The 21,780-nt window shown below is 39.8% G+C and overlaps 1 protein-coding gene across 1 annotated transcript in view; it reads left to right on the forward strand.

Moving 5' to 3' along the window:
- The window catches only part of PELI2 (pellino E3 ubiquitin protein ligase family member 2), a 76,392-nt gene that overhangs the window by 10,594 nt on the left and 44,018 nt on the right, over positions 1-21,780 (forward strand). Inside the window, exon 2 of the mRNA XM_059819787.1 lies at positions 15,883-16,012. Within this exon, the coding sequence (XP_059675770.1) occupies positions 15,883-16,012 (130 nt within the window). The remainder of the gene's footprint in view (positions 1-15,882; positions 16,013-21,780) is intronic.

Here is a 21,780-nt window from a genome sequence, read left to right on the forward strand (position 1 = left end):
TAGAGGTTAGAGACATGCCTCCATGGGCAGCGTCTGTGGAAGCTGCAGTGCTTTAGTCTTACTGACTGTGGTGAGATATTTTTTTTTTCTTAGGTAAGATGTCTTGCTGAAGCTGCCAGGGTAGAGATTGCAAGCTACTCGTTTGTTTTTAGGGATGTGCGCTGCATTTTTATCCACAATTCCAAAAGCATTTCTTAACCTGTTTAAAGACTTATTTAGAGCTTTTGGGAAAGCTCTGCTTATGTTCCTTCTTTTGCCTTTGAGAGATGAATAAGCCCTTTTTTCAGTATTTTCACAGTCTGCTTGCTGTCAGAGCAAAAGAGCCTTAACTTTTGACTTTTGTTTTGTGCCTTACTTTCAATGTTTGAGCACAAAATACTGCTGTTATGTTGCTGGCTCAGCCCTGCCTTATCTCTTTGGTTGCACAATCATGCTGCCAGCTGCAATACTTGAGTGCTATGTATCTAGTTTTATTGCAAGTTTTGAGTTTCCAGCATGCAGAGGCTGGTGTAATATAGCAAATACCTTTCCATGTAAGGATGCAGGAAGACTACAAAATATAAAGTACAGTTACCTCTGTAAGCAAAGCTAGGGTTTAAGTGATTAGCAGGGTCTAAGTCAAGCCCAGCATACCCTCCTAGTTTATTATGTGCAGTGTGACTTTAAATTCAATTCAGGAATTGGCCTCTGACCATATATTGCTAGTTTGCACCTTAAACTCCTTGGAGGAGACTGGTTTATATTAAGACTTTACTTAGTGGAAATCTCTCAGCATAGAGAGAACAGTTGTAAAATAATACTTTGTTAAAGGGTAAGCAGATCTTTCTGTGGCAAAAGTGATTTGCTCTTTCTCCTCTGGGCATTTTGTAGCCAGTGCAGGCAGGAAGGAAGGAACTGGATTTGGAGTTGGCTAGATTCCAGTTGCAGACTCTATTCAGACCCAAGCCAGAAAGAGTATGGGGCTGATTTGTAAGTTTTGGGCAGAGATGGCAGCTGAGAAAAAACAGCTGTCTCAGTTTTATGAACTGATGAAATTTGTTATGAATATGTCAGATAGTAAAAGTGTGATGCTTTGTGCTATGTAGAGTTAGAGAAATGCATTAAAGATCGGTTTGTCATGCGTAGGTCAAGGGAGCAAAACACTTAGTTGAGTTAAACTAAAAGAAATATTAGTAGATAAGCATGTATGATGCTCTTTAATGTCCAGAAAATAAGCATATTCATTTGTAGAAACAACTCATTCATTTAAAACCAGATGTGCAAAGTGACCTTCTCCACTCCCCGCCACCATTCTTACTTGTGCATGAGCTAAGTGAAGCCTATGTAAGTGATAGTAAGCAGTCTTGTTTACTTAAATGAAGGCAACTTCCCACCTATATTCATGACTAAGTCTAAAGAGTGGTCTGGTTAGGGATAAACTTTTCATTTTCTTCCTTCTTCCACTCCTAGGTTTTACATATGCTGTTGCCCATTTTTTGGAGAAAGAGGAGTTCTATTTGAGGTACAGATCTATGCAGAGTGTGACAGCTGTTGTCAAAATTAAAAATGTAAGTGGTATAGCAGGCAGTATTTGACAGGATGTTTTAACTTCCAATTGTCTGGGTTTTTTTATCTTTCTTTGCTTTAGAAGAAAAAAAAGTCCAGATAATGACTGTTCAGATGTGCAGTTTGTCTTGGCATAAAGTAAGCCTAGTTAAAATCTAGAGAAGTTCTGAACAAGTGCCTGTTTCAAACTGGTCATGGTAACTGCTCATAGACTCTAGAACTGCTTGTATTTAAGTGGTGTTGGATAAACTGTTTAAGGATCTGATGCCTCTTTCAGACTGTGAAGGGCAGATGTTGGGTAGGGACAGAACAAGATAGTCAGTTTTGGGGTGGTGACCCAAATAGCTGGAGTGAAGTCAGATGTCTGAGGTAGTTACTGCTCCCGGCTGCCTAGGCATTCTTTTTGTGGGAGGACACCGCATCCTCGACTCTGCTGGCACTATTAGCTCCCTATTCCAGTCACTTTGCATCTGCCTCTGATGAATACACCGTGATTTACAGAAACGTGTAGTGACAGGTGAGGTTGTAGTCTGTAACTGGAAATGAAGTATGTCATTGAACTGATTTTATTCCAAAGCCTCCCAATGCTGTTTGAGCTCTATTGAGGAGAGTCTGTGAGATGAATGAGCCCCCCACACCTCTGCCTCGTTAGACATCAGGGAATCCATGTGCCTATGATTCTCACCTCTGAGGAGAAGCTTCAATTGGAGCTGTCACCTTAGTAGACAAAGAAGGAATCCAACTGCAAGACATGTACCCAGAGGAAATCAGCTTTGCTGGTTCTCTGGCTTATGAAACTCCTTGGTTTTTTGATTGTTCTCTTTGTCACTATGATTGCTTCACCTCTGCTGCCTGCAGTAATGGTGGGATGCCAACTTTGAGTGAATGGGAATGGACACAAATGTTCTGGCGCTGCAACTAACCATGGGGAGGAGGTTTGGATGTAGAAGAGTGGTGTAATCCCTAGTGGCAGCCCGGGCCACACCGTAAGGTGTCACAGGTGTTTGTGAAGAAAACATCAGTATAGTAAGTGTTCATTATGTTGTATGTACAAGTCAACACAGTGCCTTGGGATGAAAAATTTTCTGGTTGTTTTTGGGCTGCTAGAAAAGCCTTAAATAAGTGTGCTTCATGAAGCACTCAGTATAGAACACAGGTCTTGTGTTAATACGTACTTTTGCTTTGGATCAGTTCATCTCTGCTTTTTCAGTGGAAAAAGATGTTCCTGAAGAATAACTCCGAGTGTCTGTTTTTCTTGGAAAACCAGCTTTTTGGAGGCATTTTGAAAACAACCTGAAACGTTGTTTTGGGAATTGCAATAATGTCCCATGTAGTTTAGCAGCCTCATACTTTTTGCCTTTCATGTATGAGCTCAGTTCTGAACTAAGACTAGTATTATGTGTTACTCAAATAATTTTCTGGATGTGAAAAGTTTCTCTTTCCAAGCGGTTGTAAAATAGCCTAGTTGAGGATTTTTGTCCTTAGCCAAAACTCTGAAAGGAGAAGTTTGTTTGGGATTTGTCCAGATTTACTTCTGAGTTTTACAGACAAAGATATTGAAACAGACTGATGGGGTGTGAGTGTTTCTGTACGTCATTCTTATCTTCTGCTACCCTCCAAGGTGGTAGAGTGATGGCATCTCTTGCCTGAGAGATTTCTACATAATAGAAGCAAATGCTATAGCTCTTTCCTCTGCTTTTGATAGGGCTGTGGGAGGAAAGTAAAACAGTTGTGGGAGACCTTTACAGATATTCTTAGGGGTATAATGCCAAAGTATTGACACAGTAGCAAGGGAATGTACTCTTTATTTTCTAAAATGCATATGCAGTATCTTTAGCTGGGTGAGGGAGAAGAGGTAAGAATTTGGGTATCTGCAAAACCCACATAAAAAATAGATTATGTATGTGCTTGTGCATCCTCATGCACTGGCAGGGGAGCAGGATGCAAAATTTCTTAGCATCGTATTACTCCCCTATTCAGCTGAAAACAGCGTATCATGGCGAAGGTGCCCTTATGGAGAGTGGTATCAGGTATAAAAACTTGAGGGCAAAAGGGAATCTCTTGAGCCAGCCAGCTGTAATCGATTACTTGAGCTAGTTCAGAGACACAGAAATCTTTTCAAACATGCTTTGCTGGGGAATCCACTTCCAATTTCAGTCTTGGGCTCAGGAGCTTTATTTCTACAGCTGAATTTCCATTTGGCTTGCAAATGCTGCTTCTAAGTCCTGTAATGCTGTTTGGAATTTGGGAAACATTGCTTTAAACAGATCCTCTGTTTTCTTGGTCCGGTTTGCCTCATAGGGCTTCCTTGCCTTTAAAATCAAAGAAATCTAGATATAGAAAGAGAAGCATATGGGGTGGCTTGTTTCTGAAAGCTGGTGAACAAAAATAGTAATAGTATGCTGACTGTCTTTGTGGGTTTTGGCTAAGAATGTGCTGGATTTCAAAAGGAAAAAATTTGAGGGAGAGCTATATGTGGTTTTAAACTTGTTTTCTGTTCTACAAACCATTGTGCCACTTGTGCGCATTACTTAATATCTGGTGGAATGTATAAATGCAAATTTTATGAAACTTCAGTTCGTGGAGTATGTAGCCAGAAGTAGGCAGGCTGCATTAGCGCTGCAAATAAACTCAGTGAAAATTTTGGTCCTCCAAGAAACTTGACCTCTATAGAGCCTTCAGTGTGACTTTAGGGTTTCAGTGGTTGCATCTGTGTGCAGTCTTGCATAGTTAACTTGCATAAAACATGTGTCTTGCTGCATCACTGAGAAGGACGTGCCTTCCCATCTGGAGACAACAGTAGGGCAAAATCTCTTGTTCAAGCAGTCGCTGCAAGAAGTTGCGTAGTGAGATTCTTCTAGAGATCAGAATCTCTGAGCATCTAGAAACGAAAAACTTTAGGGATACATCACTTCTGTGACTTTGATTCACTCTCAGTAAGTGCATGCAGATACCTCTAACTCTTAAATATTTGTGATGGTGTTCTGAGACCAGTAAAGGTTCAATGTTTATTTGAGGTAACAATTTGGGAAGTGCTCTTAAGGGAAGAAAAAGTGTAAAACTGAAATATTTTGCTGTCATAAAGCTATATAGATCAGAATTAGTTTTGCTGATCAGCAGTAAACATTTAACAGCCTTGCAAAAGCTTTTCCTGGCTAGAGGTGACTGATTAACTTTGTTATAGATTATGATAAAAGCAAACACCCAAGGTGGCTGTGAATTAGCAAGTTGTCAGGGTGTTTTAAGTCTGAGGAAGATATATTGAAGTCTAGTTCTCTGCATTGCTGCACTGTTAATTCTTGGTTTATTAAGACTTTTTTTAAAAAAATCCTACAGCTTCAGCTGTGCTGTGATGCATATGTACTTATGGTATGCACACTGATCTGGTAGGTTTCAGGTAGTTCTTTATAACTGGGTATGAAGTAGAATTTATCCTGTATGTTTTTTAGGGCACATAACATACTTGGTACCAAAGAAAAGGTACTGCTTAGCTTCCTTGCTGGCTGTTCTAGGTGTGTATTGCTTCATGGTGCTCTCCAGACTTCTAGTGCTGTGCAGTTTTTCTTCCAGCCTTCTGTGTTCTTTATGGCTCCCTGGTTTTATTTCTACATCAACCTCCTAGAATGCGCATTCTTTTCTTGTTTTATATTGTTTGGAGAGTAAGAGTTAAAAGCAGGAACCTCTGGCAATAACTCACGCTGAATACTACATGCTAAACATAACCACAGAATGATTCTCAGCTAGGTTGGTACATCTGGTCCAACTAGGTGGTTGCGCAGCAGCCCTCTAAAATAACCTCCATCTGGAAACTTTCACCCTCTAGATCTTGCTGGGCGCTAGAAGGCGGAAAGGTAACTCTTTGGTTTTTCTCTTTACTTACCTGCTCTAAATCTGCTTGGAGCAGGCTGTGTGGTAGATTATTTTGCCTTTAACTGCTTGTGCCGGTGTAGCAGTCAATGCTAATGCAGCACCGGTGATATTAAGGAAGCTGCTGTGTTGAGAGAGGCAGTGATGCTTGCAAGTGCTACAAAGAATGAAACCCAATTCTTTATTTTCTGTTTCAGAGGCAAACATTTGGGATTCTTAAGCAGATTGAATGGGGAGCTGTGCATTTGTAAGGCAGCCTTTTCACTGGGAAACTGAAAAGGATGTTAAACTTGATAGGACTTGACACAGATGTTGCAGGTCAGGATACAGTAGTTGAGCGCTTCACTTTCTATTCAGTACACTGCCTGTGAGATCACCTCTAATCACAAAATGGATGCAAATTCTCTCTCTTCCTCTGTGCTAAATGATACTGAATGAACCCAAGAAGATTCTTTTCATGCTTGGGTGTTGGAAAAAACTGTAAGTAACAAACATCCTGGAACTTCTTGTCTGTGGAATCACAAAAATGATATTACAGCTGCTTGTATTTGGAGGATAACTGAAGTTATAAGAAAGCTATCACTTTTTCTTACGAAAATGTGAACTGTCAAATAGTCCTTGATAGTGTTTTAGGGAAAGCATTTGATTGTGCTTTTTTTTTTTAAGGACCCAAATGGTCCTTTGAATCAAATGTAGTTTCTCCTTAATATTTAATGTAATGAAGTTTCAGATGTAACATGGTGTTATTACTATTCATTACTCAGACTAAAATTTGAATAGCTTGCTTTTGCACCTTCAAGTCTGTATGAAGCATAATAGCTAGGTTGGGAGTGTGTTTGGTATGTCAAGGAAGGTGTGTTTTGAGGTCTCTTGACCCATTGCATTATGTGAAGTCTAATTTGTCTTAATTTTGAAACTTGCAGCCTTTTTTTGGTCTGGTATTTAAGAGAAGATTGTAAGTTGTTTCCATACAAAAGTGTGTGGATACTAAGCCTCTGGTGTTTTGGATAAACAGTCTTCCTCCTTCACTTCTTTCTTTGCATCAAAACCCAGCTGTGCGTAGTACTTCCCTTTGAAAGGGATTTTATGTTTATCTGACTTGTTTTGAATGTAGTAAAAGCTAGATCTCACTTTCTATCGTATCTATCTGTATTTAGTTTAATAAAATGGCCATATCAAACAATTTCAGTGGTGTTTGGCTAGATTATAGATAGTTCTGAGATGAATAGCATTTCCTTTATAGTATGAGAGGTTTAAGGTTGGAAAGAGGATTCTCTAAATATGGTGCTCTGCCTACCTCTTATGCTCTTCTAGCTAGAATAAAAAGCATGCTTTGAAATGAACTTGATTAGTTTATACCCTGTATTTTGCTGTGGACTAGCATTGTTGGTTTTATGCAGTGGTGAATGGTTTTAGTTGACAGCTTTGGAGATGGGCTTAAAGCACTGAATAAAATTGCCTCCTTGTTACATGAATGCTGGAGGGAGCTGTAAAATGTTGCGAATAAGGATTGTTAAGGAAGTCATTATGTGAAAGAACAGATTCCCTTACCCTTTGCTTTGTAAAAGGAAACTCCCTTGCATTCTACTGCTCTTCTGGCATATTACTTATACTGGAATTGGTATAATAGTATCTTAAATGTGGGGTTTTGGTAGTTTTTTTTTTTTCCTGTTAAAGGTAGTTGCTTTCTTTCCCAACTAATATTGTCGTTATGGATGGCTTCTAAGAAATCTGTGTTGTAGGTGAGGCTATAATCATTTCTTTCCCTGGCTGTAGTGCTTAACTGGGCTCCCTATATGGGTTTTCAGCTATTAAGTTGTTTGGAACTGTCAGGTTATTTGACTGCTTTAATTGAAGCTTATTCTGATGCTCTAGTAGTCTACATCAGTATGCTCTTTTAGGCTCTTCTACAGTATTAGCTTTTAATGCTTATATAGCTGTCTTGCAGAAGCCTATGCAGCAAATACCCTCCATTACTGCCTCTTGAAATACCTATTTACACCTTGTTATTAACAATTGAAGATCTTGAATTTCCTTAATTAAACTAAGGTTACAATGCCATTTGAAACTTCTACAGAAATTTACATCTTTCGAAAGTGTTGGCAAGGGTCTGCTGTTTTTGATTTCACAAAAGCAGAAGTAACAAATTATTTTCTGGAAAAATAATCTGTGGCAAGTAACAAACCACTTACCAAGAAAAATATGGTCAAAGAGAATTATAAGAATTTTCTCTAGTAAGTTCCTCCCACCCCAGAAGAAATATCAGCTAGTTTACATGAGTGTCAAAACTATGCTCATGACTGGATCTCAGTTGTCTTATGTTACAAGTAGTTAGAGTAATAAAGCCCCGACGCCTGTGCCCCTTGCTTTGAGACTGGTTGCTTTTGGTGCTTTGCTTCTGTGTTTTCTTACTCTATTTTCCCACATCAGTGAGGGGGAGAGTATCAAAATAGCAGGGAGGTTTGGGAATTTTGAAGGAAACTGGATGTGTAGTGTAAATAAAGCTGATTAATAGCAGTTCTAACACAATTGATTTGGTATTTACAAGCCAATAGCATCCTTAACTTTTTGTGTAGGATGAAGTTAATATAGATCAGGTGAATATTTTCTTGAATTGCCTATATTACGTAAGCTAAACATGCATGAGGATTAGTCAGCTGTATTTTCTTAAATAGTCTCCCTAAACCAAACTTGATTTTTTTTTTTTTAAACTATTATGTTACAGTTGTTGTAATAGCAGGATAGTCCTGCTGAGAGTGGAGGGAATGTGTGGAGTTGAATAGTTCAAGCAGCCTGTGAATTAATCTGAACTGTAGTATACCAGATCCTTTCATCACTTGGTGGGGGGTGGAAATGGGAGGAGGCCATGGCAGCCAGAAATAGGCTTTTTCCCCTCAAATAGGCTTTTTCCCTGCGAACCAGAAGAGCAACCAGTTCTGTTTCAGAACACCCAGGGAGAAGTAAGGTCACCCTGGAGAACCCCAGCTGCTTCACATGTGACTTCTCGTGGTGTTTTCAGTAGATAAGGTTCTACTTAATTTGTATACCTGGTGAAGGAGGGAGGTAGGTTCTAGCTTATCTGATCTGTTGTAGGTGCCTCGGAAAGATTTTTTTTTTTCATGGTATGAATAACCTTTTAGCCATGTGTTTAGCTAATCCACACTTCTGATCAGAAAGAGGCTGGCAGTATTTGAACATGAAACCACCATGAGCATAGTATACAGTTTTTCTTCAAGCTGACTGCTAGGTTCCTAATGGTAGCAGGAGCAATTAGGAGCAACTTTTGAAGGATAGCTAAAAAAAACCCCAACCCCCTAATCACTAGCCAGTGATGCAAATCAGCCTTCTCTCTGAAAAATCTGCCTAATAACTATAGGGGTTATCAGGTCAGACTGCATTTCACTGAACCACTGTAACCTCTGTAGAGGCTCTAAGGCTGTACAGGTAGCAGTAAACTAGGCAGGCAGTGCTAAAATTTGATGCTGGGGGAGAGAAGGCTTGTGGGGAACACACAGGATTGATCACTATGCCAACAAATATTCCAAAAGTACTGGAGAAGGGAATGATTCCTAAAGTGTTTTATGAGAGTAAAATGACTTCACAAATGCAAGCTGTAAGAACGAACACTAGTCTCAAAAAAACCCCAAGCTGATTATAGCCACAATTAACTACTCCAACATACCTTTCTCAGGGATAATCAAGTTCACAGATGCAAAAACATTGCTCTTAATTGAGGAAAGAGATGAGATTATTTGGGACTTTGGAACTTGTTTGTTTGGATTTTCTTGCTCAGCAGGAAGACTGCTTTATTAAGCTGTACTACTGGTAGTGATTTGGAAGCATTTATGCCTATAGAGATGTCTTAGCCAGCAGAGTCTGAGGTGGGACTGTGTCTTTCATTCACGACTTCCTCCAAGGTTGCATAAACCAAAGGTCTTGGATCAGTGGCTCTTGTTATTCAAAGGATGGAAGCCCTTTGCTTACCCATGAGTTACTCATTGCTATAGTTATAGTAACAAAAACTCTACTTAACGCTACTTCAGTTTCCTGCTGTAACATCTTTAAAATGTTTTGCTTTGGAAAGAAAGAAAAAGCAAGAGGTTGGAACAAGGTGAGGAGGCCTGGATTTGCCAGACTAACTGAAATGGAAATGTTGTGGATGGACTGCATCAGGCCTTCGAGTTGGGGATGGACTAGGTGACTCCTTGAAGTGCCATCTAGCTCTGTTTTCTGTCATTCTGTCATCAGGAAGCAACTGTACACTTTGCCAAAGGTACATGGGATGCAATGGGGCGAGTGCATCTTTGGAAGACAGAAGGGAACCTTCTGGTCAGTCCAGGCTTGTTGAGCTACCTCTGAAGAAAGAGTTTTTTGAGTGCCGGGGGATGATGATGGCAAGGACAACAGTGTATTCTCCTTCTAACTTCCAAGAAACTTCAACAGTAAATGTTTTTTGTAATTTGTTGTAGTCATCTGTGAAGCACTACACTATTTAAGAAGCAGTCTTGCGTTTGCTGCCAAAACTTCACCACAGGAACAGGCTGACGATTAACAATACCTCTGGTGGTGGAGGCTGCTTCTGAGACAAAAATTGATGCATGTAATGATCAGCTGGGGACAAGCTTAGACTTAAATTCATATTGAGTTAATATTGCTAGTACTGATACACAGTACCAGAGAATAGAGTTCAAAGGAGAAAATAAACCAGTGCTGTCCTGTTGGTACAGAAGTACTACTTATCTTTGCTTTTCCTATTTGGCAGCACTTCCCAATGAGATTAAGTTTGAGAATAATTTCACTGTCCTATTTCACTGAAATTCTCAGATAATTGGCAGACAGCAACTGCTTGTTTTATGACGGTGTGATACAGAAAAATATATCTGGAATAAATATTGTCCTTAAAAAGAATTCCAAACCATTCAAGTTATTTTACTGAAATAGTATGGCAGTTCTCCTAGGTACAAAAATGAATTGTTCAGTATGATACAAGGGTGGTGTAAAAAGTATGAAATACTGGCAGTGATATTACATAAAAGGAGACACAAGTTCACTTATTTTGTTGTCAACGTTGCATATGTTGAAGCTTTCTGTTTGCATTTTGATATAAACTAGTGTGTAGCTTTTTTCTTTTAATCTGTGTTCAAGGGGGTAAATGTTGGATGCTTCAGCAGAAAAGGGCTTTCCAGTTAGTCAGGACTTCAGCATACAGTCGTGAAAAGCTCTGGGGATGGATATTGTGAAGGTGAATAATGTATCTTTAGACTTCTCATAGATGTCATGATTGTAGATGTCATGATAACTGTAGACTTGCAATACTTCCAAAGGCACCTCTCCTGCCCTCTGTGCTGTTTTTCCCTGGTTGCTGATATAAGTGCTTCTGTGGCTTTGCAGTGAACTGGAGAATGAGGAATTGATGTGGTTTAAAACTAAATTTAAAGCATTAAATCTGGTTTTGTTTCCCCTTCATGTGAACCAGGGAGAGAAGTAGCAGGAACAAAATAGCAACTGAAGGGTGGGACTGCTGCTTTTGGCAGCAGTGTTGGCCCACACTTGTTCAGTGATGGTAAAAATACGGTGTAAGCACACATTGAATTTTTCATACGTGCTGAGTATAAACTACTGTATGATACCAAACATGGAATCAGAACGTACTTGAAAGGAAAAATTCACTCAAGTCTGACTTCACAGTGAAAGCTGTTGCTAATACTTCTGCAGCTTTCTTGTTTAGCGCAGCAAATATGTGCTTTCTCTCACCCGTTAGACCTACGGTAACAGCTGAACTGCAGCATGTCATCTGTTCAAAGCTAAGTCTGTAAAATGGGATGGTTTGCATCTAAAAATGATGAGGTGTGCAAAAGAACTGTTAGCAGTAGGTGAGGAAAGCAAAGTGAAATTACTCTTTTGTCCAGAGGAAATATTACCTGTGAAAATTATGACTTGTTCAGTTTGTAGTCTTTTAGGAGGTAGGTTGCATGGGTATGCAGAAGTATTTAAGTTTTAGGATAGTTTGTATTTTCTTAGCATTGTGTGTGGTAAAACAAAAAAGCAAACACCACAAAAACCCAACCAACAAAAAAACCCCCCAAAAATCCCCCCTACATACAGCAGCTTCTGTGTTCTGTTGCTAGTAGATTCCCCTTAATTTTGGGGATAACTTCCCTGAGTTGAAGTCTTAATTTTTCAAGGTGCAGGTCAAGATTTTTAGAGCTCTTGTCCTAAATAATAGAGGTCTTGTTTACTCTTTGCCACTGGCTAAGCCTGATTCCTTTTTTAAAAACAAAAAAACAAAACAAAAGCTTGTGTAACAAGCCATCCCACAAATGATTCAAAACTTGTTGATGATCTCTGAAGTAGTCAAGTAGGTTCCTACAAGACTCGTGGAAAATAGGAACTTGCCACAGTGCTTGGACTGTGGGAGAGAACGTGTGTGGTCTTGCTCTCCAGACAGCCATGAATCCACGCAGAGGAGAGGCTTTCATTACATATCCCAACCATGGGAAAAACTTAATTGGAGTTTGCAGTTCATTATATACCAAAGTCCTCAACTGTTTGATGTAAATCTGTAGGAAACTGGCTTTGATAATTATGGTGCCCATAGGTATGCCAGTACCACTCCCTTATTTGCAAGGAATAGTGCTATCAACAGAGATAATTATCCCACGAGGTTTCATAATGGTAGTTGTCCCAGTATTGCTGTTGCTGAGAAGCATTTGGAAGAAGTATAGGGCTGCTCTTACCACATGTGTTAGTCTGATGTTTTGAAACATCTGGAGAACTTTCAGAAGTGCCCCATAGATCTGCATATGAGCAGGATGACCTCAAAATGGTTGTTCTGTCTCTGAAATTTGATAATTTTTTTCTTAGTTTATTAGTGGGAAACAACATTTGTTCAATGCTTTTTGGTGGAATGGAGGAGAGTTCCAGCTGCAGGTTGTCTTTTGGCAGTGCTGGCCATCTTGCAAAGCAAAAAGTTGGCGCGCTAATATGCTGGTCCCTAAGCTGCATCAGGCTTCTGGAGCTATTGGAAGGGTGCAGGGAGAAGGGAAATGGGCCAATGCTTGTGGAGAGGGGTTGTGAGAGTATTCGGCAAGGAGCTTCTGTTTTGTTTATGAAGCTCCTGTTGGCTGTGGGGAAGCCTGGAGTCTCCCAGTGTTCAGTGATGGGGAACTTGTGGCCTTAGTCCTTGTCCCTTCTCTTCCTTTGCAGTTCCATCTTGAGGCAGCTGTTGCTCACCCCAGCACTGCTCAGTTGAACAGTTGAGAAAAAAGAACAGAAGAGGTCTGCTTCTCTTGCTATAGCTCCTTGTGCCTGTGCTTAGAAAAGCTGACTCAGCAAGGTGTGGGTGGATATGCCTGTATTCCTCCTCCTGAATGCTGAAACCCACTGTGTCTGGTGGGACAGCGCAGTTTAGAAAGGCAGGGACTTGCCAAGAGGTGAACGTGGGTCTGCTGCCTCAAGAGCAATCTTCGTTGCACGTTTACCCGGACAGAGGCGGTGGGTGGGTGGGTGCAGGCCCTGTCGCAGCTGAGAAGATCCCATGGCAGTAATATCGGTTCATTTGGTATGCAGATTGTTTAGGTAGTGGCAAGGGAAGGTGTGGCCCAAGTGCCATGGGGAGGGTGGGTTTGTGGTGAACAATTTGGGAGTCCTGGACTAGAAAAAACCAAAAGCGTTTACTGGCTGTGGAGAGGAAGGAGACAAGTTCTCTGACACTCATTTTTTTTCTCCTGTAAAACATGTATGTATGCCTTGTAATTGTCTTAGCTCTTTTTACCAGTGTCAGAGCAAAATAAAACTTGCAGGTCTATAATTAAAGCATAACAAATAGTAAAACTACCACTCAATTCCTCCTGCCCTTTTGTGCAAACAAAATTTAGAAATTGGCACAAAGAAAACCTTCATGAAAACTTGTCGGTGCTGATCAGGATGAATGAATTAAACTTTCACTTTGCTTTTATTTCCTTCCTATTTAAAGTTTCCAAAAGGCTTTTTCACCTTGAGTGCCTTCCTTCTTTATCTTTTTTTTTAAAAGATAATTAAATCCCATGGGGACTTGAAATGAAATCAGGTAGCCTTTCCCAGTTATGATTATTTTGTGAAGATGAGAAAAGCCAAACAAACTAACCTCTCACTAGCTTGGTTTCAGAGGAACTACTTAAATTCAGTACTACTTAACAGTTACACAAATACAAAAAATTTCAATTGCATGATATAAAGCTAGTGATGATACTAGTTATATATTATTTCTGAAGGAGTTATTGCTTTCTCAGGTTTTCAGATGAAATACTTGTAGAAAGAATGTTGTCTTCAGGCAAGTTAAAACTTGCTGGCATATTCGTGGTAATAGAGTGTCTTTGAAAGAAAGCATGTGTATATATCTAGGAAGATTCAAGCTGGAGAATCAAATCATTCCTATTTTAAGGACTGGTATTTAAGCTGTCTGTGAATCGTATTGATATATCTTTCTAGGAATTGGTCCCTTGTGACGAGGATCCACTGTGTTAACTGAGTGCTGCCCTTCTCTTGTGTAGGGTTAATAATAAGTTTCTGAGATACGAATAGGCCTGGCATGAAATAATAGTGATTTACTCCTGTTGTTTTTCTGCTGTGTTGGGGAATCCCATAATATTCCAGAAAGATACAGTAGTCTTCCCTATGAAAATGGGAGTGAGAGAACAAGTTCAGCTGTAGCCCAGCTGAATATCTCTTAACTTATTATGTGTCTCTAGCATCATGTATATTAAAAACATAATAATATTAAAATGTATATTTTAAAAGTCTGGTTTTATGTTCTAGAGTACTTAAATTTGAGTTTATTTCAATCTTAAAGCTGTTCTTGTTTGTGCTCACAAACATTCAGCAGGCCTGCAGTTCAGATCACAGGTATTTAGAACACTGTGCATGGGAAGTTTTAAACTCTTTTCCTGCGTGACACCAGGTGATCCTTGCCTGAAGTGAGCAGTAAGCCTTCTGCAGGGCAGTACTCCAAAGCCTGAACAATGAGACCTCTTGCTTTCATCCGCTACCCATTTCTCACTTATTTGCAAAAGGATGCGAGGCGCTCCAAGTGCATTCTCTTGTTACACAAACTGGTTGGTTACACATACAGAATGTAATGAGAAGGAAAAAAAAGGGTTCTGGGCTACTGCATTGCTTTTCCTAGTCAGCGATTGTCATAGAACTGCTCTTGCAGCCCGAGCAGTGAGTGACTCTTAGCCTTCTGCAGGGGTACAAACAGATTATTTTAATCTGCAGTTAGTGTAGTAGATGTAGAGCTGAACTACTTCTAGGTGTATCTCTTAACAGATAATGAGTTCTCCCAACTTTTTTTTAACCTCTTGTGCTTTGCAGGGAGTTAGTCACCTTTAAATCTTCCTCTTTCTTCTCCTTGTCAGATCTTTTCCTGACTGGGATGTTAGCTTTTAATCATAAAGACTGTAGGAGAAGGGATATATGGGATCAGTATAGAATAGACCTCAGCAGTAAGACAGATGAGACTTATAAGTGGAATAACATCTGTAGTTCTTCAGGCAAAAGTATGAAATCTCTGAGGATCAGCAATGGAAGAGGCTTCTATGTAGTAAAATAAAGCCCTGAGAGATCTTCATAGACCAGCTGAGAGTTAACAAGAATGTTACAGGTAACAGTGCTGTGATGAGAAGCATCTACTTGTCCTAAACCTTCGGGGTGGGGTGCTGGTGAATGCAATGCTTACGCATTGCAAAGAAATTTCCAGTTGATTTCTTCCCTGGGGAAGGAGCTATGTCCCCTTGAGGCTTAAAACTCTGAATAATTAATCCGTTGGGTCTCTGTCCTCAGACAGAGATGAAAGAACTGTCGAAGGCTACTGTGTTACACCTGATAAAGGAAGTCATTAGCAAGTCTTCAGATACAGTCACATAAATTAAAAACATTTGCATTCTCTTTTCTTAATAATAGATGAAGCCTTTAGGATTAGAATTTAAAAAAGGAAAAGAAAACAACTAAAAAAACTCCTATGTGAGTAGAGTAAAATTCCCTTTCACTTAGTTTGACTTGCCCCAAATTACTTTGTTTTTCCAAATCGCCCATGTCTTCTCCATTGCTGCATGAGATGAGGGGAATGGGATGGTAGGGTAAAGACATTTTTTAAAACTCCCCATGTACTGAAATTACAGAGAAGACTTAGGATTTGTTCTCTGAAATTCTTTTAATTCTAGAGGTGCAGAAGTATTTCTGTGGCTGAACAACTCAGTATTTCATTTGTGGCTGATTATTGTATTAATGATGAATAGAATTTCAACTGTTGGTAGGGAAAGAATGTTTGAATGCTCATAATTCAGGAAACAAAATTTACCATGGTTTTGTTATTTTCTTTGGTTTTGACCATGCATTTGATGACATCAGGTTATTGTGACCAAATTGCTGCTCTCCTATTCTGTAGTCCAAATTGGTGTTCGTCTTTGCCAAACTTTTTTTGTTTGTTTCTAGGTATAATGGATCCCTCCCTAATGGTGACAGAGGACGCAGGAAAAGCAGATTTGCCCTTTATAAGCGACCTAAGGCAAATGGAGTTAAGCCCAGCACTGTTCATGTGATTTCTACTCCCCAAGCATCAAAGGTATGTGACAGTAGGGCAAATGCTGTTTTTCTGATGATCCTGGGTGGAGAACAACTCTCATATTACTGCTGACTTACCTTGCTGCCAGTTAATTCTGTAGTAGTCAGATATATTTGTTTTAATGAAAAGTCCGCAGTGGATTTTCTTTCTAGGGGTATATATCTTTAATTTTAATCCATTTACCTGTTTAAAATAGTCTTTAACCTCAGGTATGAGATAATCTGACCTTTCTGCCCCTGTTCAGACAGCTGACTTTGAGCCATAGAGTAGTCATGTGATGCAAATACAAGAAGTTTTTTCATTTCTTTCTCACTGGAGTGTAAGATTGGTGTGTCTCTTTCCTCTTCAGGAAGATAACTGATGTGGTATAAAAAACTTAGGGATCCCTTTCGGCTGTGCATTTTTGTTGCTAATAATGATATTGTGTATGTTTTCACTTGAAGTCTAATGTAGGTGAAGGAGGAAAAGCTGTAAATATATTAACATATAGAACTGTCTGGGTTAAAGTTCTGGTGGTGGAACATGTTTCAAGCTGCAAAAAGTCATGCTATCTCTTCGCTCAAACCCTTTTTCCTAGAAGCAAAAAGTGACTAGAGTTCTGGCCAAACTGGAGTGGGAGTTCTGTGGTGACACTCACAAAAGTGGGTGGTTTGTAAGAGGTGTACATCACTTTTACCAAAATATATATCGGGGGAGGGAGAGAACATAACCATCCTCTTAACTGTGTCCAGCTCTGGAGTCCTCAGCACAAGAAAGACATGGAGGAGGTCACAAAAATGATCAGAGGGCTGGAGCACCTCTCCTGTGAGGACAGGCTGAGAGTTGGGGTTGTTCAGCCCGGAGAAGAGAAGGCTCCGGGGAAACCTTATTGCTGCCTTTCAATACTTAAAAGGGGCTTATAGGAAAGATGGGGACAAACTTCTTAGTAGGGCCTGTTGCGATAGGACAAGGGGTAATGGTTTTAAACAAAAAGAGAGTAGATTCAGACTAGATCTAAGGAAGACATTTTTTACACTGAGGGTGGTGAAACCCTGGCCCAGGTTGCCCAGAGAGGTGGGAGATGTGCCATCCCTGGAAACCTTCAAGGTCAGGTCGGATGGGGCTCTGAGCAACCTGGTCTGGTTGAAGATGTCCCTGCTTGCTGCAGGGGGGTTGGTCTAGATGACCCTTCCAACACAAACTACTCCATGATTCTGTAAGTGTGGTGTCTAACATAGACCAAGAGAAGAATATCATTTAATACATGTTACAGGATTATGTTTTCTTTTATAATACATACCATACAGAGTATACACCTAAACTTATCAAAATACACAATATCAGAGCTTCTTTTTATTAAGATTGTATAGGGCCTGCTTAGTGCAGATAAATGCATAGTCTTTTGGATTAAATGCCTCTGTAAGTATTTTTCAGTGCTCCTATTCTCAAAATGAAAGCATTTGAGAGTTAAATCTTCCTGATGAAATCAACCTTCAAAATAGAATGCCTCTCGTATATGTTTGTGGGTTGGTAACTCTGGTTGCTTAAAATGTAATAAATGAAAAAATGTGTTTTACATAGCTGATGGAAATATACACATGTTCTCACTGGATAATCTTAAGCATTTGGAGTTCAGCTAGTATTTCAGCATTTGAGTTGCAAAATATTTAAACACCTGGCAGACATCACAAGGTATCTGGTTAATGTTCATCTGCATTGTTATTGTAGTGCAGATAAAATATGTGTGCTGTACAAATTAGTGCCCTTATAAAGATAGCATAGGGTCTGAGACATTAAAGCCCCTCCTTTGAGGATTCGGATTCAGGTAGATATGTCAGGTTGAATGTATTCTTTTGCACTTTCTCTGAACCCTTATAAAAGAGCTATTTGTGTGTTTATACTGTTGTCTGAGGCAAGGCTGGTGGACATGTGCCAGAACAGTGATGCAGTGGATTTCAGTTAGTGCTCTTTTGGATGCACAGAAAGGACGTTTACATTTTAAGATGCTTTTGTAGGCTTTTCTACCATCTTAAACACCAGAGCCTAAATGTGTTTTACGAGGAATGGCTTCTGCATAAAACTTTTCTGTAAATGATTCCAGAAACATAGACGAGTGGAGAAAAGAGTGAGCTGCTTTGTTCTTAGAAAATAATGTGCAACTTGACCTCAAGTTTTGTTCTGCTCTCAGTCTTTCTCTTTTTCATTTAAGGAAGATAAAAAGAGTGGGAACTTGTGCTGCACAGGATATTAACAAGTTTCCTCCCTTTACATCCTTCCTTCTAACTTTTCAGATACCGGTTCGGTTTTGCTTTGCTTGTTTGTCACTGTGTAAACTGAATCTTTGAATAGAAAGAAGCATGTTATTTTCAGAGTACTGATGCTTTTAGGGTGGTGGATTTAGCAGAGGTGGATAAATCACCGATTGGCTCCATTTGTTTTGTCACTGCTGTGGCATGGATGCTTGAATAAGGTGCATAGCTGGTTTTGTGCTAATTCCATTAATGCAGCAGCTCAAGAACTGTAACTGTAAGTTAGTGTGTAAGCCTGAAAACTGCAATAGATTGTAAAAGGATGCTTGTCATGTTCCATTATCCCTGCTATGCAGGTGTCAAGGACAGCTGGAGTAGCAATGGTTTCAGTAGTAAATTTAGCTGAGCTAATTGCATATGAATCAGTGCCTTTTGTTTTTTCCACTGGAGTGCTTGTTTTTTGCCACTCTGCCTTCTGGAGATGCTGAAAAAAATTTAGAATTGTTTAGCCTCTAAGGGTATATGTGTATATTTGGGGGGAAAGCACTGCATGGGGTAGTAAGTCTCGAGACACTTTCCATCATTGTCAAATTTGGTATTACTGTAAGAAAGGAAGCTTAAAACTCTTATGTACACACAAACAAGAGACAGCACGTGGAGAGTGGGGGGGAAGTGTGAGACTGTTCATTAACTGCGTATGAACCTTACTTCTCAAGATTTTAATAATCCCCTTTGCTAGACTAGAGAGTTTGTTTCAAAATCAAGTCACGGGAGAGGCCATTCCTTGCATTGACTTGGGTCTCATGATGAAGAGGAAGGCTGTCATCAGTCATCATCATATGATCTGTGAAAACCTTCCTCTGACTACCAAACTCTCAGGTGTAAGTTTGCTACTAGCTCATCATGACATAGCTAGGATTGCTGATTTTTATTTTCAAGCTATTAAAGAAGATAAAAAGTTAGTTGTAATGTTTATTTTGTTTGGTTGAGTTGTCTTAACTGTTGCTTTCATGCACAATAGTTAATGCTGTGGAACTCAAGTCTAGGTGTGCTGGTGTCTGAGAGGATTACAAGGTTTACTTGTGCAGAAATTTTCCAGCGAGTGCTGAACTTCAAGTGAGAGGGGGATGTAAGTTTTCAGAATAATTGCCTGGGAATGATGGGATGCTAAACGCGTGTTTACTAAGGTTTTTGGGGGGACATGGGAGGTTTTTCAAGGGTTTTTTGTATTTTAAGGGTTTGTGGGTTTTTTTGGTCTGGGGTATACATGTCTGACAGGGGAAAAGGTATCTATAATTGAAAACAAGACCAGCTTAATATCTCTGTAGAATAATATTTGAGGACAGTATATCTTTCTTACAGATTTTAAGTAGGTGAATAATATGCCCTGTCTAAATAAAACTGTATGATTGCAATTTCTGCCAAGCAAAGACGTTCATCTTCCTGTACACATCCAATCTGTTGGTTCAGTGGGCCGTTAGGTTAGCACTTTGCCCCTGTGTGAGCACAGGTGGATCTTCATTCCTGTTCCTCCTCTTTATAGCTATCACTAACTCCTTGTTGGAGGTTGTTAGTTGGAGTTCTTTTTTCGTGGAACCATGGGAGAGAACTCCCCCAAATCCTTATGAGGTGGATGCTGGCAGCTAGCATTAACAATGAGGTAACTGGTGATACTGAACACTCAAGTCATGTAATCCCCCATGACTCTAGGTATGTATGCATTTAGATTTCTTCATTGGTTTCTAATGCTTTGGAATTACTTCCATGGGTGTGAAGGTTAGAAAAATGAAGAACGAGCTTCACGTGCATTTGAGTTACTTGAAGTATGGCATTAGGAAGCATGAATTGTTGACATTAGCCCTCCAGGATTCCCTAGGATTACTCTGGAAGCATGGATGAATTTTATTGTAACAGCATGTATGGTATTTGAGGCCTTCCAAAGTATTGAGTCAGTGGACAAGAGACTATAACTAGCAAGCACTAGAAGTACTCCTTTCTAATAAGTGAATGTTGTGCTTTGATACCTAAGCACTTGCATTCTTAATACTGACTTGATGAAAGATTGCAAATGTCTTTTTAAATTGCTGTAGAGTACAAAAACCCCCACCTTTAATACCACCATTAGTAACGGGGATATGTCTTGGTATTTATTATGTCTATCTTTCTTGGGATCAAAGTTTTCCTTTGGTAACCTGTGGTAGATAAAGACAACCTATTTTCTCCCCTATGAAATTACTATTTCAAGCTGACTGGGGAAGATCTTTCCGACTTCAAGTCCAGTTACCTGCTGAGTTGGCTTCTGCTTTGTGCTATCACAACAGCAGCTTGTATAGTCACTGTCTGAGTTCCTGCAGCTCAAATCAAGTTTCATGCTGCTACCGGAGAAGAACAAAATGCAGCCATACGAATAATTATTAGGTCAGGGAGAGAGCTCCAATTTGTGCTTTGAGTGACGAGAGAAAATGAAAGTGTAGGATTCCTGTGATTAGCTATCTACTGTAGATATTGCGTCTGCTTTGACATACTTCGTGAATCTTGAGTAAAAAGACCAGAAGTCCTTTTGGCACTGACAGCTTTTTGATGTTCATTCTGGATGAGAGCTGTAGAGCTCAGCTGCTGTCAGGAGGGTACTGTGTCTGTCAGTGGCTTCTCTCTTTCCTATTGGGCTTATTTATGGTGTCATCAGTTCATAGAGCACTAATTTGTTCTGAAGTAACTTAATCACATAGGTATCTTGAGAGCCTCGAGTTGTGCAGAGGCAGCTTTTTCTTGGCTCATCAGACTGAGTCTACTTGAATAATAGTTTCCTCAGTGCAGAGTGTTCTTTTCTTCTATTAAATGAGGATCATCTTAACGTGCTAAGTCCCTATCCCCTTGCCCTTGCAAATAGTAGGGAATGGTGAGACAGAAGAAAATGCTTAGACCAATTTAATTAGTAGGGCTTAATAAATGACAACTGTTACTTTGAAGCTCTCCTTCCTGAGCTTTTGGGACCTATTGAGCAGAATGCATGTCAAAGGTTTTGGAAAATCACTTTACAGTGTTTTCTAACAAAACCCAGATGTTTAGTGAAGGAAGGGGAATTAAGAATTGCTGAGGACTACAGCAATTTTTTTTATGTCTTAACATTGTTTTTTGTTTTCATGCTCTCCCTTCAGAGGGTAGCCAAAAGATCAAAAAAATGCTTTCCTTGTAAACTCCGTTTAAACTACATCTGTTATAAATCAATATTTAGAGCAGATTCTACTTGAATTTGGGTGCCCTTTGAAAGCAGAGGAAGGTGCCGTGATCACCAGGGCTAGTGTTAAGAAACTCAGGAGCACTGTGTTTCGCGTTCACTTCCCGCAGGGAGCCAAGCTGCGTAACCCACCACTGTGCAATATCTATCTGTTTGCAACTTCCTTTACCCTGTCAGAAATAACCTGGGGGAGTTTAGTCTTGTGGAAATGGAGAGCTAGGTAAAGTAGAGACACTGTCTCAGCTGATTTTCAAGTGCTGTAGTGTAAGGTCAGATGCTGCAAACCTTTGCTGCCTGTCAGG

Source organism: Gavia stellata, chromosome 7, assembly GCF_030936135.1.
Source record: "Gavia stellata isolate bGavSte3 chromosome 7, bGavSte3.hap2, whole genome shotgun sequence".
Taxonomy (NCBI): Eukaryota; Metazoa; Chordata; class Aves; order Gaviiformes; family Gaviidae; genus Gavia; species Gavia stellata.